This window comes from Geotrypetes seraphini, chromosome 7, assembly GCF_902459505.1.
Source record: "Geotrypetes seraphini chromosome 7, aGeoSer1.1, whole genome shotgun sequence".
NCBI classification, from domain to species: domain Eukaryota; kingdom Metazoa; phylum Chordata; class Amphibia; order Gymnophiona; family Dermophiidae; genus Geotrypetes; species Geotrypetes seraphini.
This window is the reverse complement of record NC_047090.1, coordinates 68029866-68048630: the sequence shown is the minus strand read 5'-3', so window position 1 is coordinate 68048630 and position 18765 is coordinate 68029866. Positions and strand designations below refer to the sequence as shown.

The 18765-nt window shown below is 42.5% G+C and overlaps 1 protein-coding gene across 2 annotated transcripts in view; it reads right to left on the bottom strand.

Annotated features, from left to right (window-relative positions):
- Positions 1 to 18765, bottom strand: part of RYR3 (ryanodine receptor 3) — a 693107-nt gene that overhangs the window by 586048 nt on the left and 88294 nt on the right. For both annotated transcript variants that reach the window (XM_033952387.1, XM_033952388.1), the window contains exons 4-6: positions 11061 to 11135; positions 692 to 770; positions 91 to 203 (exon numbers count right to left, since the gene is read on the bottom strand). In XM_033952387.1, coding sequence (XP_033808278.1) covers positions 91 to 203; positions 692 to 770; positions 11061 to 11135 — 267 coding nt within the window. The remainder of the gene's footprint in view (positions 1 to 90; positions 204 to 691; positions 771 to 11060; positions 11136 to 18765) is intronic.

The window sequence follows — 18765 nt, the reverse complement described above, 5'->3', positions numbered from 1 at the left end:
ATGGCAATTCTTTAATTCTTATTTGTGAAGTTGCCTTTTATTTTCTGGAGGTCTAGCAATGCTAATGGAGCTTGAGGTTCCTTTGCTCACCAGGTATCTTTCTGTGGAAACGCTGACCAAAATCAGATCATCACCAATTCTGACCTTCTCCCCTTCAGACCTCTGTTTAGAAGCAGGGTGAATGGTCCACCAACAAGCCTCACCTGTAAAGAACAACACACTAGTTATTTCATACCTAATTCATGAGAGCAATACAACAAGCAAGACTCCCTCTCCCATGCGGGTCTGGTCTCCAGTCGACATCCCTTCCAGTGTGGAGCTACTATTTCTTACTTATGGGCCCTCCCAAAACAGCAGTGGTGGCTGGCCAGCAAAGGAACTGCTGTAAACAGGCTGCTTGCAGCGAGCCCCACCAGGATTTTCCTCTGCCGCATTGGAAGTGATGCTGCAGACAAAAGGCCCTGGCGGCGCTGGCTGCAAGCATTTCGTATTGCATTCGTTTTTGGTCGGTTGGGGGGAGCGGGGTGCAACTGCACCTCCAGGCTATTTCCATGTTTACCAATGATGTCTGTAGTCACAGTAGCGTCACAGTGATGAGCAATATAGTATCACCTGAAATATCAGCACTTAGTACTCAGAGCTGTTTGGAGCTCTCTGGCTTGTAGGTAGATGTTTGTATTCTGTACTGTACCTGTTGAACTTTCCTGTAGTCCCACATCAAATGCAAGTTTATCCGTCATGGATCTTGATGTTGTCAAACATGTTAAGTACTAAAAAAAAAAAAAAATCAACGTTCCAAGTGATTATTACAACTCACAGAGCAGCATTTACTGTAGGGAATGAACAGAAAGAAGTTAAGAGAATATTATTTACAGTATTTATACACTAACCCCCTCTTCTACGAAACTGCGCTAGCAGTTTCTAGTGTGGGGAGCCGTGCTGAATGACCCGTGCTGCTCCCAATGCTCATAGAGTTCCTATGAGCAGCGGGAGCAGCGGGGGGCCATTTAGCACAGCTCCCTGCACTAGAAATGCTAGCACAGTTTCATAGAAGAGGGGGTAAGATTTATGATCACCTGTTATCTAAAAGGGGACTCTAGGCAATGTACAAGTAAATAATAAAAATATAATAAAACATGTAACATGACAAAATACAAAATATTTTAGTTAAAAATATAAACATTTCAACAATGCCAGTTTGGTACATTAAGGAAGATAAACAAATTGCGGACAAACTAAATTCCTTCTTTGCGTCTGTCTTTACGGAGGAGGATACTGCAAAAATACCAGAATGGAGTAATAGAAGACAGCCTCACCACAGTTGAAGTGGAGTTGGACCAGATATACTACCAGATCGACAAACTTAAAAGTGACAAATCCCCTGGACCGGATGGAATTCATCCGAGAGTCTTAAAAGAATTGAAGATTGAAATCGGAGAGTTATTGCAAAAACTCACCAATCTGACAATCAGAACTGGACAGATACCAGATGACTGGAAGATAGCGAATGTCACGCCAATTTTCAAAAAAGGATCGAGAGGAGAACCGGGCAACTACAGACCAGTGAGCCTTACGTCTGTCCCTGGAAAGATGGTTGAAGCACTGATCAAGGATAGCATAGTCCGGCACTTAGATACACACGACTTGCTGAAACCCAGTCAACATGGGTTCAGGAAAGGGAAATCATGTTTAACGAATTTGCTTCAATTTTTTGAGACCGTGAACAAGCAAATTGATAGCGGAATGCCGGTGGACATAATTTATTTGGACTTCCAGAAAGCATTCGACAAAGTTCCGCATGAAAGACTTCTCAGGAAACTACAAAGCCATGGAATAGAGGGAGATATACAAAGGTGGATAGGCAAATGGCTGGAAAACAGGAAGCAGAGAGTGGGCATAAATGGGAAGTTCTCAGACTGGGAGAAAGTGACTAGTGGTGTGCCCCAGGGCTCGGTACTTGGGCCGATTCTATTTAATATATATATCAATGACCTGGAAGGCGGAATATCCAGTGAGATCATTAAGTTTGCAGACGACACAAAGCTATGCCGGGAAATCAGATCGCAGGAAGATAGCGAGGAACTCCAGAGCGACTTGTATCAGCTAGAGAAATGGGCAGAGCAATGGCAGATGAAGTTCAACGTGGAGAAATGCAAAGTAATGCATTTAGGTAGTAAGAATAAGGAACACGAGTACAGAATGTCAGGAGCAACTCTGGGTAAGAGCGAACAAGAAAAGGACCTGGGTGTACTGATAGATAGGACACTGAAGCCGTCGGCACAATGTGCGGCAGCGGCAAAGAAAGCAAACAGAATGTTGGGCATGATAAAGAAAGGAATCACGAGTAGATCGGAGAAAGTCATAATGCCGCTTTATAGAGCAATGGTCAGACCACACTTGGAATACTGTGTACAACATTGGTCTCCCAACCTAAAGAAGGATATAAAACTGCTGGAGAGGGTGCAGAGACGAGCAACGAAACTAATAAGAGGTATGGAGAAATTGGAATATGAGGAACGACTCAAGAAACTAGGATTGTTCTCCCTTGAGAAGAGGAGGCTGCGAGGGGACATGATAGAGACGTTCAAAATACTGAAAGACATCGATAAAATAGAGCAGAAAAACAAATTATTTACATTGTCCAATGTGACACGGACAAGAGGACATGGTTTGAAGCTAAGGGGTGACAAGTCCAGGACAAATGTCAGGAAGTTCTGCTTTACGCAGCGAGTGGTGGACGCATGGAATGCTCTTCCACAGGAGGTTATTAAGGAATCCACTGTGCTAGGATTCAAAGGCAAATTAGATGCACATCTCCTTATGAGAGGCATAGAGGGATATGGGTGATTAGAACAATCAGGTGTATACCTGACTGGGCCTCCGCGTGTGCGGATCGCCGGACTCGATGGACCATGGGTCTGATCCGGAGATGGCAATTCTTATGTTCTTATGTTCTTATGGTGTTTGAAATAATATACAGTATAGTGTGAGGCTTAGATTCTATAAATGGTGCCTAAATCACACCTAATGTTAGGCGCAACTTAGGTGCCCAAATAAAGTGGATAACGAGCAATTTAAGAGTCTTAACAAACGCTAATTGGCACTTTGGCATCGAAAGGATGTGGACATCACTTTGTAGGTGCCTCCACAATTTCATGGACGCCCATTGGGAAAAATCATGCCTTACGGAAAAGGCCATAAAAATTACTGCAAATTTGATCAAGTTACTCCACTGTTAAAATCCCACATCATATCATTTATAAGATAGCACTTCTCTCTTTTAAATCTTTAGACACTAAAGAACCGGCCTTGATTCATAAACTCCTTCCTCCTCCCATCTCCCAAGACAGGTTTCTACTATTACAATCTACATTATTTGACTTTTGCACTTCCACTAACAATCCCCATATTCTTGGAGACTTCAATGCGCACTTTGAAGATTCCAATAACACTTATGCCACAGAACTGATGTCACTATTTCATGATTTAAATCTTCTCCCTCTAATTTCCTCTCCAACTCATAAAGCAGGACATGTACTGGATATGGGTCACGGTTTCTAAAACCACAGCTTCTTCTTTTTCAGTGATTTCAAATATTACCGTACCCTGGTCGGCCCATTCATTACTTCTCTTATCTTACTACTGGTCACCAACAACCTGCCGTTCAGGCCCCCATTAAATTAGTTTCCATGACTGCTCAAAACTAGACTCCTCTTCCATCTCCTCTTCCTCTAACTATATGCATGATGTTACCTCTGAAGTAACATTAGACATACTTACTGCGTACGTACTCACCTCTGGAAGATAAGCACAGGGCTTTTACCTGGTGAGCCACAGCTGTTTCCTTTCGATCATGAGGATTCCTATCATGAGAGCTTAGTGATCGTAGCCATGTGAAGTTGAAAATACCTGTCAAGATTATAGTTTAGCAGATCCCTAAGCTATCATTTCAGATGTGAGAAAGAAAGACATTAGTGGAAGCTGCTTTGGCTCAACAGTCAAAAGCCCTGTTCCCATCTTCCAGAGGTCATAGGTTCAAATCCCAGCACATATTTTAATTGTGGCATTCTACCTTGCAGGTGCACCTTGATGATCTCACAATGAGGTCAGCATTGTGCAGCTGCACACCTCCATTTGAAATGAAGTAGAAGCCATGCTAAGGCTGGGGTGGTTTTTTTTTTTTTTTCAGTTTTTAAGCTTTTGCAAATGAAGTTATGTTTGCAATCTATATATTTTTTTTCATGTGCTTTCCTTGCTTTCAGTAATGAGCTGATTGGAGCACTGTTTAGTCAGAAAAGAAGGATAGCTTTTTAGCAAGAATCCTAAAGCTGTGTTTTTTCATATGCTCTGCTTCAGTTAATGGATATTTTCCTCTAATTAGCAAATAACATTGCTGTTTGTCCACAAAAATAGAAGGTTTTGCATGCAATTTATCTGTTTTGATGTGCCCTGTTTATGTGGTGCCTTATTAAATATATTTTGAGCTTAATAAAGCAAAAATAAAAACCCAGAGAGCTATTTAGCAGATCGCATTAAGGACGTCCAAACTGTGCCTAAGTTCTGTCCATAGAACTCAGGTCTATCTGAAGCCCAAACTATGTTGAAAAGTAGACCTACTTTACAATGCCTATAGGACTTAGTTTTACAATTGCTATGCAACTTGCTAGCACACTGATTAAACCTACAGCCTTTTACCCTAATTTTGGTGGTTTGAATCCCAGTCACTCTCTCTGATGGAAGAGAAATAAATAAAAGCATTAAACAGATCCAACTCCCAGTATCACAGTTATAATGAAAAACACCATAAAATTGCCTTCTAATAATTATTTATTTATTTTATTATTTATATATCACTTATATCCTAAGTGGTTTACATTCAGGTACTTTATCATATTTCCATATCTGTCCCAGTGGGCTCAAACTCTACCTAGTTTACCTGAGGCAATGAGGGGATTAAGTGACTTGCCCAGGGTCACAAGGAGCAGTCATAATAATAAAATATTATAACATTAAGGACATTGTTTGGACGTCTAACTCTCGCCCAAAACCCAGTTCTCTAAAGGACATCTCAAAACTTGGATGTCTAAACAGTACTGAGCTTTGCTGAGCGTGATTCTACAAAGGACACCTATCTTGGACGTCCAAACTGTGCCTAACTTTAGAAAGACTTTGCAGAATCAGGGCCTAAATGCAGGCCTGATACTGTACATACCCCCTGCATTTATCAACCAGGCTTTGCACTTATCCTGCACTAGGTTTTGCAACTAATACAAGTTAAGTACAAAAAACTTACCACACTTTAGTAAAAGGGCCTCTATGTAATATTCATCTAAATAAAAATTTTAATAAACCCTGAATCACACTCGCCTCTAAACTCTTAAGATATCATCTCACTTCTTTTACAGTTAGCTCTAGTGATGTCCTGTTGAGTCTGTCAGGCATCAAGAAAAAGCCTTAAACACCCTCCCCCTCCCCTTTTATAAAACGATAGCACAATTTTTAGTACCGGCCGTAGTGATAACAGCTCCGACGCTCATAGAATTCCTATGAGCGTTGGAGCTATTACTGCCGCAGCCGGTATTAAAAACCATGTTATGGTTTTGTAAAAGGGGGATTAGTGAGGTGATTCAAATACATATTTTACAGTATTTAGGTCTTCTTTTACTAAGCCGATTACTGCAGCAGCCCATGGTAATCGTACTGAAGCCCGTTGGGAATTAATGGGCTTCAATGCCATTGCCACACGGCTTTGTAAATGAAGAGTTACATCGAAAATAAAGCACATACAAAGCCCCCAGAGTTAGAAATTCAGGGAATATTTTCAGAAATATATATATATTTTTTCCTTTCTTATGAATACCTGACAAAGATCAGGAAACATCTATATTTGTTGCAGTGGCATACCTAGCACATGTGACACCCGGGGCCCATCATTTTTTGACAACCCCCCCATCTATATGAAAAATATGATTTTTAGTAACAATCCACATATCGCACAACAAGAGTGTACCTACGAAAAGGCAACATCTTAAACACTGCAGTGAGCACTAGAACATCAACACATACATTGTAAAACTAAACAAGCCAGATTCTGTACAGTCAATTGATCCTGTACAGTCGATGCTATCAGAAAGCTATGTCCCTTTCATACACACAGACAGATACACCCTCACCCAATAAGGAATAATCACAAACTAAAAATAGAAATATGTAGACAAAAGTTAAACTGACCCGCCAAGAAACCAGACTCTGCATACAATGCAACACTACAACACTACAAAAACAGTAATACATTTCCTCTAATACTGTGCAAAATATAAAGACAGTAGATGTAAATTTGAAAAAACTGATATATAACAATCACCACTTTACAAATTAACAAATAAAAATAAAACAAATAATTAGAAATAAGAAAATACCATTTTATTGGACTAATCCCCGTAAGCTCGGTCCCCATCCCCACAAACCACCTGATTCCATTCACACAAGCCTTGAATTGTTTTATATTGAACTTATTATATTAAAGTATAAAAAGAAACAACATTCTGTACAATTGTCAATTTATAAATCAGTGTCTTCTCCCCACTCTCTCTTCCCCATTTCCTTTCAGCGTCCTCAGCCCACTCTCTCCACTTTCCTTCAGTGCACGCACATAAAAACAAGCAAGTCATTTTATATCATTTTAATTCTATTCATTCATAGAAATTAAAGTCTAAATAATGCCAGTCACATAACAAAACATGATTTTACAAAAATAATTCCCTGCACTGTCAAGCCTGCAAGGATTACTAGATGTCTTTCAGCAGCTCCCCTCCCTCCCTCCCCCTCCCCGTGGCCAAGTAAAAATGATCTACCAACAATAAAATTTTAAAAACACAAAGCACACTAACTATACGCAGAGAAAATGTTAATTATCATTTATATTCCGCGGGTTTTCAAAGAGGTCAAGGCAGATGACTTTATGCAATGTCACCTCAGTAACAACAATACAAAAATAGACAAATATACCCCCTCCCTTTTTACTAAACCGCGATAGCGGTTTTTAGCGCAGGGAGCTGCGCTGAATGTCCCACGCTGCTCTCAACGCTCATAGGCTCCCTGCGCACTACTGAGGTTTAGTAAAAGGGGGCCATAGTGCAAAATATAGACAGCATATGTAAATTCTCAAAACGGACACATTTTGATCACTAAATTGAAAATAAAATCATTTTTCCTACCTTTGTTTGGTAATTTCAGCAGTCTCTGGTTGCACTTTGTTCTTCTGACTGTGCATCTAATATTTCTTCCCTTCTTTCAGCCTCCTGTATGCTTCCTCTCCTCCAGACCTCATTCCCTCCTCAAACTTTTTCTTTCTTTCATCCTGCCCCCTTCTTTCTTTCTCTCTCCATGCCCTCTTTCTTTCTCTCTGTCTTTCTCTCTCTCTCTCTCTCTTCGTGCCCCATTTTTTCTTTTTCTTTGTTTCACCCTGTCCCCTTTCTTTCTGGCTCCCTGTCCCCCCCACCACCATTTCTTTCTTTCTCCCTCCCCTCCCCTATTCCACCGCCATTGGGAAAAATGCTGCTATCACTGCTGGGGAATAGGCTGCCACTGCCGCCATCGGGAACAGGCCGGCTCTGAGTTCGCCCTGCTTCTCTTCCCCCCGGGGCCGACCAACTCTTTGCTGCCCGACATCAATTCTAAAGTCAGAGAGTACGTTCCGGGCCAGCCAGGCAGCGACTGACTGGCCCAGAACGTCCTCTCCGACGTCAGAATTGACGTTGGGCGGCGAGAGTTGGCCGGCCCTGCAGGGAAGAATAGAAGGGAGAACTCGGCCGGCTTGTTCACGATGACGGCAGTGGAAGCCTTTCCCCAGTGGCAGCCTATTCCCCGGTGGGTAGCTAGCTGTGCACCCCCTTGGGGCATGCACCTGGGGCGGATTGCCCCCCCACCCCCCCTTGCTAAGCCACTGATTTGTTGACGCCTAAATAAAGAATTAGCCTTTTGAAAATATAAAGCCTCGTATCTACAGTCAGGTCTTGCTCAAAAATAAATTTGGCAAGCAGGGTAGCACTCTGTGTGTCACGAACTGCTATAAATTTCAAAATAAATCACATCAAAGCGGTCCAAAGATAAGTGACTCTGACCTTGAATCCCACCAAGGAATGATCTTCTATGCTCCTCCGCCAAAAATAGATCTTATTCAAAGGAGCAGCTGCCTCTTTGGGCACATGTAAAAGTTCTATAGCAGAATTTATTTAAAGCTCACTGGGGCCAGGAAACATTTCAGATTATTACTATTTGTTTTCAAAATTTTGTGAAAGGGAAGTTGAGGGCTTTGCAAATGCTTATCAACTCTGCTGCAACATTAATCACAGGGGCTCCTACCCATATAACTCCTGTGTTGAAGAAACTACACTGGTTACCTATGCAACAAAGACTGCAGTTTAAGATTGTTGCAATTATACATCAGACATTGGGCTCCTTTTACTAAGGTGCGCTAGCGTTATTAGCGCACGCAGGAAATTACCGCACGCATAGCTTCTAGAATTAACGCCAGCTCAATGTACACTATTCCGCGCGTTAAAGCCCTAGCGCACCTTAGTAAAAGAAGCCCATTGTATCATGCTTCCTCAAAGATCTTACAAGAATTCTTCCATATCAATACACCCAGAAGAGAGCTTAGAGATGTAAATGGGATGAAATTAAGTTTGGAGGGGAGAATGTCGACTTTGCATGCTAGGATCAGAGCATCAATGATTTCTATGGCTGGCGTACAACTATGGAATGCCTTGCCTGGTATCCTGCGGTTTTGTATGGGGAGGATGAATTTTAAGAAAATGCTGAAAACTCAATTGTTTGCTAATGCCTTCTTATGCTATGATGTATTTCAGTTGACAATCGCCTTCTATAATTTTTCTGACATCGAAGTATGATTTAAAGCTTGTTTGTACTTCTGACCTGATCGAATATGTGCTCTATCCCTATTATAACAGGGATGATTAACGATGTTGTCTTGATAGGTCTGTTATACGTGACAATCGGAGGGAAACAAGATTCTATGTATGTCACTTGAATAGTTGTATGCAGTATATAAATTTTTTAAATAAATAATACAATTTCTCTTTATTTTGGTACAAGACGACTATGTTCTGCACAACAAAGTATACTTCTCCCTCCGTATTCGCAGGGGATGCGGGTAGAACATAGCCGTGAATACTGAAAAAACGCGAATAAATTTTTGCATGTTATTCACAGTTTTTCGGTAAAATAGACCTGAAAAAGATAATAAACCGTGAATAACCCGACCTGCGATTTGCTCCGCACAATGCTGGGAGCAACGATTTCCTCCATGAACCACCGGGAGCAGCGATTTCCAATGTGAAACGCCGGGTTCAGTGATGAAAATTAGGGGATGGAGTCAGCAGCCGAAATATCGTGAATAAGCAAATCCGCAGATACGGAAACTGCGGATATGGAGGGAGAAGTGTAGATTGACAATCCCATCGAATACGGTATGCTGAAAATTTACTACTAGGAAGAGATCTATTTAGGTAGTGACCCAGATCTGTGGAACAAATTGCTGTGCAAACTAAGAGATTAATAGATATCAGGCATTCAGGAGGTCTGTGAAAGCTTACCTATTTGTTCTTTATTACTACAGTTAACTAACTCCCCCTTTTACAAACCCTCAGTAGCGGCTGCTGTGCGACCATTGCTCAGACGCCCATTGAATCCCTATGGGCATTAGAGAGATTACCGCAGCCTGCCGTGATAATTGGCTTTGTAAAAGGGGGCCTATTAGTTGTTATACATCATTGCATTGTTACCACTTGGGAGTATGGACCAATATCTTATTTTTTTTTATCTTTTTGTAATCCACCATGAACCTGCTAAAGCCTACTACGAGGGGGTGCTGAAAAGTTCTCAGCCCAACCAAGACGAGAATGACGTGGATATGGTTCAATCAATGATCTGAAACAATGTCAAAATACAGAATTTCGTTAGTGCAAATTGGCACTTAACGAAATAAGATAACACTCTTTGCAGCTATAGTGGCAAAATAACGCTCTGAATTTAGGAAGTTGGTGGGTTGGGTTGAGAACTTTTCAGCACCCTCTCATACTACTACTACCACTTATCATTGCTATAGTGCTGCTAGATGTATGCTGTGCTGTGCATTAAAACATTCAAGAGACAGTCCCTGCTCAGTAGAGCTTACAATCTAATCAAACAGGACAAGTAAGGGGTGAGGGAGCTTCTCAGGCATGGGTGCTTTACAAATGAGTGGAGGTTAACTAAAGCAACCTCGAAAAAGTGGGCTTTTAGCCTGGAGTTGAGTACTGCCAAGGATGGAGCTTGACGTACTGACCCAGGCAGTTTGTTCCAGGCATATGGTGCAGCAAGAGAGAAGGAACATAGTCTAGAAACATAGAAACAGGATGGCAGGTAAAGGCCTAATGGCCCATCCAGGCTGACCATCCACAGTAATCATTATCTCTTCCTCTCTAAGAGATCCTTCGTGCCTATCCCAGGCTTTCTTGAACTGGCAGTAGAGGAGAAGGGTACAGATAAGGAAGACTTGCCCAATGAACAGCGTTCCCAGGGAAGTGTACAGGGAGAGATACTGAGGAGCTGCAAAGTGAATGCATTTTTAAGTCAATGTTAAGAGTTTGAATTTTATGGCAAAATGGATAGGGAGTCAATGAAGTGACTTGAGGAGAGGAGTGATTTGAGTACTGTGACTCTGGCGGAATATAAGTTGTGCAGCAGAATATTGAACAGATTGAAGAGGAGAGAGATGGTTACATGGAAGACCTGAAAGAAGCAAGTTGCAATAGTCTACTTGAGATGGCTCAGGGGAGATACGATAGAGATCTATAAAATACTGAGTGGCATAAGCGCCAGCTCTGTGGGTGCCTGAGCACCCCCAATATTTTTGGGACCTCATGTGGCCAGGGACGCTGTGTGGTCCAGGCTTCTCTTTCCCTTATTGGCTGGCTGAGGAATATCTGACCAACGGGCTAATAGCACCGCCAATCATTTTCAATAATTGGTTCATATGATGCTAAGAAAACACTCACCATTCCACTGAATGAATGTCGTAGCAGGATAGCATGGCCATAAAGTAGCGTTCTGTGTCCACCTCCTTGCGATGCCTGTTTAAATAAACAGCATGTTAGCATATTGCAGTACTATGAAAATTATATTACATCTTAATACCTGCATCATTGTCGCAATCACATCCATATAACAGCATATGAAAAATAATGAAGAATATGAAATTTCTTCTTTACTGCTGAGGGAATATGATTACATGAGAAATGAGGAACATAAAACAAAAATGCTTAGCAAACTTAATGAGCAACACGAGGCTGACCAGGTTCAACAATTAGATGTTACAGTATTGTTGGAGACCTCAATAATAGAACAGGCTACGTCCGCAACTCTCTTGGTAACGGTAGCCCTTACGTTAGATAAAAATTGGATGATGAAATTATTTTTTAAGAATAGGAATAAAGACTTCCTTAGTAGGAAAGTACAGATCTTTCCAGATGTGTGTAAAGAAACCCAGTGCCGAAGGCGCCAGTTTCTATTGTCAAAACCTGCGGTAATTTCAATTGAGGGGATTTTCTTTCTTCGTTTTCCTTGTAAGTGTATAATTAGATATGGAACTAATAAGTATATATTTTTTGATCCATCACACCTTACCAAATTCTTAACCTTGAAACGCCTGGAGAAAGAGGGAACAACAACCACTTAATTTGACTCCTTGTATAATGATTAGCTAGCCTCATTTCTTCTATTTTTTTTCATTTATTAATTACATTATCCACTCATTGAAAACCTTGGATCGTGAATTGTGGACTAGAGATTATTATGTTAGATGCAACAATTGACTTCTTTTGTAAATAATATTTTATTTATGTAATCTTTTCTGTTCAAGATGTTCAAAATGCTTGTTAAATTTTGAAAATTGTTAAATAAATAATTTAAAAAAAGAAAAACAAAATGCTTAAAGTTGCAGGAATAACACATGTATATTGGGATCAATGTTCAAAGCAATTTAGCCAAAAAGAAGCTACTCCCATCCCAGCTGATTCCAACAATTTTTTTAGCTCCACCCTCCTCCTCCCCCCCCCCCCCGCGCGTACCTTTTTTCGCATCCCTGGTAGTCCACTGGTGTATGGGAAGGAGCGAGCTTTCCACACTCCTGTCCCACGCTGAGCCCCTCCCTCAGATCTCACAGCCAGCGGCCAGCATGCAGGAGCGAGCTTTTCGAGCTCCTGCCCAGCCCTACATCGCTCCCTGAATGGCTACCACCAGTTCTCGTGTTTGTTGTTTTGGGGGGGGGGGGAAGTCAGGAGTGTGTCCAATGGCAGGAAGGAGTGGGAATCCCTCCTGCCATAATTTTCAAGCAACGATGGCGGAAGGCATTGGCGACAGCATCGACGGCGGCAGGAGGCATTGTTGGGGGGGGGCTTGTTCTCTTTTTTTTAAAAAAAATTGGGCAGTTATTTTGCATGTGTATTACATGCAAAATATCTGCCCAATTAAAAAAAAGAAACATAAAACACAGCAGAAGATCTGACAGCAGTGACAGGAGGCTGCTTCTCCTGTCACTATTGTCAGGGCTCTGCCCTGACTCAATCGCTCACTGAGCGATTGAGTCGGGAGTTTGCATGCAAATGATTTGCACCTCTGCAAATCATTTGCATGCAAAAAAGAGAGTGAATCAATCGCTGTTTTAAAATCGGCCAGGAATCGGCCAACAACGATTGTGGTGAATCTGGGCCTCGGTGCTTACAAACGGGGAAAGTATTTCTGATGTTATAGTGGGCGATCATCTGCCATCCAGTGATCACTGCATGGTACGGTTTAATTTTAAGATGAGTATAGAGAGGGATCATTGAAAAAGCATAGGTTCTAGACTTTAAAAAAACAAACTTTGTAAGTGTTTATTCTTTCCTTCATGTTATTAAAGAAAATTGTTCAAGAACTACAGAGCCTGGCTGATAACACTAAGATAATAGAAGTAAGGGTTAACTGAACAGGAGCCTCATACAATTGCCAATATAACTCGGAGTGAGTTCAATAGTGCTTGGCCAATCAGAGGAGACCTTGTTTTTCAGTACAAAACCTGAGGGAATCTATGGTAAAGATTATTCAGTGAATCTGTAAACTGTCCAGTAAGGACTATAGTCAGCACATACAGCAACAGCCATACCTCTAGCTAAGGCCCTGACCAAGTCACAGAAGGTATTTGCAATATAGAAACATAGAAACATAGAAATAGATGGCAGATAAGGGCCACAGCCCATCTAGTCTGCCCACCCCAATGACCCTCCCCTACCTTTCTCTGTGAATAGATCCCACGTGTCTATCCCATTTGGCCTTAAAATCAGGCACGCTGCTGGCCTCAATAACCTAATGTGGAAGACTATTCCAGCGATCAACCACCCTTTCAGTGAAAAAGAATTTCCTGGTGTCCCGTGCAGTTTCCCGCCCCTGATTTTCCACGGATGCCCCCTTGTTGCCGCGGGACTCTTGAAAAAGAAGATATCTTCTTCCACCTCGATGCGGCCCGTGAGATACTTGAATGTCTCGATCATGTCACCCCTCTCTCTGCGTTCCTCAAGTGAGTACAGCTGCAACTTATCCAACCGTTTCTTGTACGGGAGATCCTTGAGTCCCGAGACCATCCGGGTGGCCATTCTCTGGACCGACTCCAGTCTCAGCACATCCTTATGGTAATGTGGCCTCATTTTGGCAAATGAGACATATCTCCTGAGTTGTCAATATCGTTATCCAGCGAAACTCTTCTACCTTGAGGTATCTAGGGCAGAAAAGCTGTAGAAACATAGGTACTACATATTGACACGTGTAACGTTAAGGCAAAAATATTGAACATTTGGGGCTCTTTTTACAAAGGTGCGCACGCGCTAGCCGCTAGTGCCTCCTTTTAAGCAGGTGGTAATTTTTCGGCTAGCGCACGCTAATCTTGTGCGTGCGCTAAAAACTCTAGCGCACCTTTGTAAAAGGAGTCCTTGCTTTCCCACCTGTTAACTGTATATTATCTTTGTTAGCCTGTAACCCATTCTGAGCTCTTTGGGGATAGAAAACAAAATAAATTTCTAGCTTATGATCCAGAATATCCTTTAGTGCTAAACCTCCTTCAACCAAAATGGTCTTGGCGAGGCTTGACTATTGCAATGCCCTGGGTCTTGGAGTGACTAAGACAAGGTATAGGGCATTGCAAATAGTGCAAAATGCAGCAGCCAGACTGATTACAGGAACATCAAACTATGCTCATATTACATCTTGGCTTCAGAAGTTGCACTGGTTGCCAGTAGCATTTAGAGTACAGTACAAGACTGCAATGATTTGTCATCAGTTTTTGTATGGTACAATTCCGGAGTATTTTAAGGGCAAGATGATTATTTATCACTCTACAAGATTGTTGTGTTCTAAAAATTCTGCTTTGTTAAAGGCCAATGGTAATCCGAAATATGTCAAAACTTGTGGCAATGACCTTTTGTTGTGCTGGGGTGAAATTATGAAATTCGCTGGTAGGGCAGTTGAGAAAATAGAGGAGCTTTCAGAAAGCTACTCAAAATGCTTTTTCATAGGATCTGACTTGTCCTGTTCGAGGAATTGTTAAGAATTTAAATTTTGATGATTTGTCTCTCTTTTGTACTGTTTTTAGGTATTATGTATGTGAATATACTGTAAACCACCTAGGAATTAGACGGTATAGAACAGTGGTCTCAAACCCTTTGCAGGGCCACATTTTGGATTTGTAGGTACTTGGAGGGCCACAGAAAAAATAGTTAATGTGTTATTAAAGAAATGACAATTTTGCATGAGGTAAAACTCTTTATAGTTTATAAATCTTTCCTTTTGGCTAAGTCTTAATAATAATATTGTAATTTATAGCTAAAGAGACATATGATCAAGAAACTGTTTTATTTTGCTTTTGTGATTATGATAAACATACCGAGGGCCTCATAATAGTACCTGGCGGGCCACATGTGATCTCCGGGCCGCAAGTTTGAGACCACTGGTATAGAAATTTTAAAAATAAATAAATAGCAATCTTCTTTGTGACACCGTCACTAAGGCATCAACCTTGGGCTACCGAAATGTCTTTCTACATACATGATACTAGGATCAATCTTTCCTAAAACAGCACTGACTCCAGGGCCCTGCAGCTCAAAGGAAGTGCTACAACATGAGAAGCACTTTCCTGCCTGAGATCATCTGGCTCCACACTGCAAACAGCGCTCGATACGCTCTGCCGGTACTTTCTTAGCTACCGAGGCCAACCCTTATTCAGGTGTACTAGCCTTACTAAAAACCCAGAGCAGTAGTGCAGCCTTCCTGGAACAGAAGAGATAATGGTTTAATAAAGGAACAATTCTGCTGGGCTTCCACAACTGCAGACCGCTAACGCATTCGCATCCAACGGCTCACCAAGAATCAGAAAAGAAAAGAAAGAACTATTTATCTATAACTTCTTTTTATTGATCAATGTACCCAAATTAAAAAATGTTTCAGACAAGGAGAGGAGGACATAATGGTATTGCCCTGTGACAGAAAACACTGTCTCACAGGATGCAGGAGCTCCTTGCTCTTCCTAGAGGCCTTTGCCTCCTCTGATGCTCAGGTTGGGCAGACTGGATGGATCATTCGGGTCGTTATCTGCCATCATCTACTATGTTACTATGAACAAGGAACCAGAATATTATATATACTAGTCTTTAAGCCCGTTACATTAACGGGTGCTAGAATAGATGTGTCTTGTCTGTCTGTGTTTCTTTATCTCTCTCTCCTTGGCCGCTGTCTGTATCCTTCTGTCTCCCCCTCCCCCCCCGAGCAAAGCTGTCTGCCCCCAGCACCCATCTCCCCCCCAAATGTCTCTCCATGGCCCTCTTCTGTCTTCCCCCCAGAGCAAAGCTGTCTGTCCCCAGCACACCTCCCCCCAAAGCAGCCCCCTTTCCCTATCTCTCCATGGCCCCTTCTGTCTCCCCCCAGCACACCCCTCCCCCCAAAGCAGCCTCCTATCCCTCTCCCTTTCTCTCCATGGCCCCTTCTGTCTTCCCCCCAGAGCAAAGCTGTTTGCCCCAAGCACACCCCTCCCCCCAAAGCAGCCCCCTTTCCCTCTCCCGCTGACTCTCTCTCTGGCCCCCTTTCTCTGTCTGTCTTTCTGTCCCTCTCCCTGCCCCTGTGTCTTTCTTTCTTTCTGTTTCCCTCCCTCCCACTGTCTGTCTGTCATTTTTCCCCATTTCCCTGTGCAGCAGCATTTCCATCCCACTTCCCTATGCAGCAGCAACAGCATTTCCCTCCTATCCCCCCCTTTCCTGTGTAGAAGCAGTAGCAGCATTTTCCAACACTCCCCCTTTCCCTTCTCTTACCTTCTCTTCCCTGCTCCGTTCGGCCCCTCCCCCTTCTTTTACTTCCGTTGTCGATCCGGCCTGCTCCTGACCCTCCCACCGCCGACAAACCTCGGGGCTCCAGCTGCGTAGGCAGCACTTTAAACACGCTGCTTCGTGGCCTTCTACTGGCGATTTCCTCTGCCGCGTCTGTCTCTGATGATGTCATCAGAGATGCGGCAGAGGAAATCGGCAGAGAAGGGCACGAAGCAGCGTGTTTATAGTGCTGCCTACGCCGCTGGAGCCGGGAGGCGACGGAGAGGGCAGGGGGTGCTAGCGGCCGGCAGCCGCCGCTCCGCAGGTGGAGAGCAGGGAAGGGCGCACATGCGCACTTGTCTTGCCTCACGTGAGGCCAGACCGTAAGCCGCGCATGTGCACTTCCTATGGGTTGCTACAGCTCACGGAAAACGGATGCACGCAAAGGAAGTGCGCATGCGCGGCTTTCTGTTTTATTATATTAGATGAGGGGGTGTTGGAAAGTTCTTAGCCCAACCAAGAGAATGACGTGGATATGGTTCAATCAATGATCTGAAACAATGTCAAAACATAGAATTTGGTTTCCGCAAATTGGTACTTAACGATATAACACTCAGAATTTAGGAAGTTGGTTGCTTGGGCTGAGAAATCTTCAACACACCACAGGCTCACGAAGTATTAAAAAAGTAGAACAGAAAATAAAAGCAGCTCGCAGCTCTGCAAGCATGCACAGACTATCTACAAACAAAGAAGCTGGTCGGCACATGCTTCAGGATCGCTCACTAACGATCCATGTGGTCGGTGGGGGGCGTTCCTCCGATCGCCCCCATTTGCATGCTGGCCTTTAGTGAATTTGTCGGCTTGCCTCCAATCGCCCACAGATTGAAGGTTAGTGAATCTAGCCCTAAGTCAGGATTACCCATTTAAGATCCTCCTTCTCACAGTAGAGGTGAGAGTGGACCAAAAAGGATCCCAGGTACCCTGAAGGGCCTTAGTGCCTATACTAAAACTGCTGCAACTTTTATATTCATACCAATTTATATAGGCAAATGGATTTTTTTATACTCATGTAGATCTTCTAAAATTGTCTCTTTCATGTTCAGAATTTATGTATTTGTTTGAGAAAGCTGAATATTCTGCTTTTGACCACAAATGGGTCCTACCATGGTTCAAAAAAGCCCAAACAAAACAGCAGAGATCATGGCGATCAAGTCCAACAAATAATGGCTTCTAAATGACTCAACCTGTGTTTCAGCTCTGCAGCCTGCATCAGGAGTCTAAAAATATGTAATATAATCAAATGTGAACAAGGACAAACTCCAACAAGGAGCAAGGGGACCCCTTCTGGTGATTAAGGCAGGTCATGACCTGTTGGGCCGCCACGGGGGCGGACTGCTGGGCGGGATGGACCTCTGGTCTGTCCCGGCAGAGGCACTGCTTATGTTCTTATGTTCAAATCTAATATACTCGTATAATTTATAATGAGAATTAAATAATAGATATCTTACCTAAATAATTTACCTCCTCCTTTACAAAGCCATGCCAGCCGCCGTGGTAACAGCTCCAACTCTCATAGAATTCCTACGAGTGTCCAAGCTGTTACCGCCACGACCGCTAGCGCAGCTTTGTAGCGCAGCTTTACAATGCTAGTGCAGCTTTGTAAAGGAGGGGGCTATTTCCTAAGCTGGTTCACAATAAAACAAATCCTCTTTAATTCAAAAGGTAAAAACAATTAGCACTTCTTAAAACCAACCTTAAACATGGGCCACTCTCACCCAAAAATAAACTTTCAGCATTTTCCAAAATTTCAACTATTCCTTCTCAAAATAAATTGCCAAAGACCACAGATTCTATAAAGTTGGAGCATTACACTTGAAAGTGCAAGACTTATTTTATGTTCTTTAGTTCATGGACTCTGAGGCTGATGCTCAGAACCTAATGCTGGTGATAGAGCTGATTAGCGCTAAACTAGAGCCAGCGTTAATCTGCGTAGGATGCTCTGATGATAACATTAACACAGGAAACAACATGCAAACCAACGATGGCCGCAAATTGTATTTAAATATAGTCACACAGATGTTAATAATAATAATAATTTTATTCTTATATACCGCCAAAGCCGAAGTAGTTCGAGGCAGTTTACAGCAAAGAAGGGCTGAACAATCAGCGAAATAGATACAATTTAAAAAGGTAAGCAGGATATAGGTACAATATATAGGTACAATGTATATAGGTAAGCAAGATACCGAGGAAGGCATAAGAGATCTTGGAAAACGAGAGGTCGGGCATAAGAGGTCTTAGGATACAAATCGGTTAAACAGGTTTGTTTTTAATGAGGTCATGTGCTATTCCCTCTCAATGCTCAGAGAAAAGCGTGCAA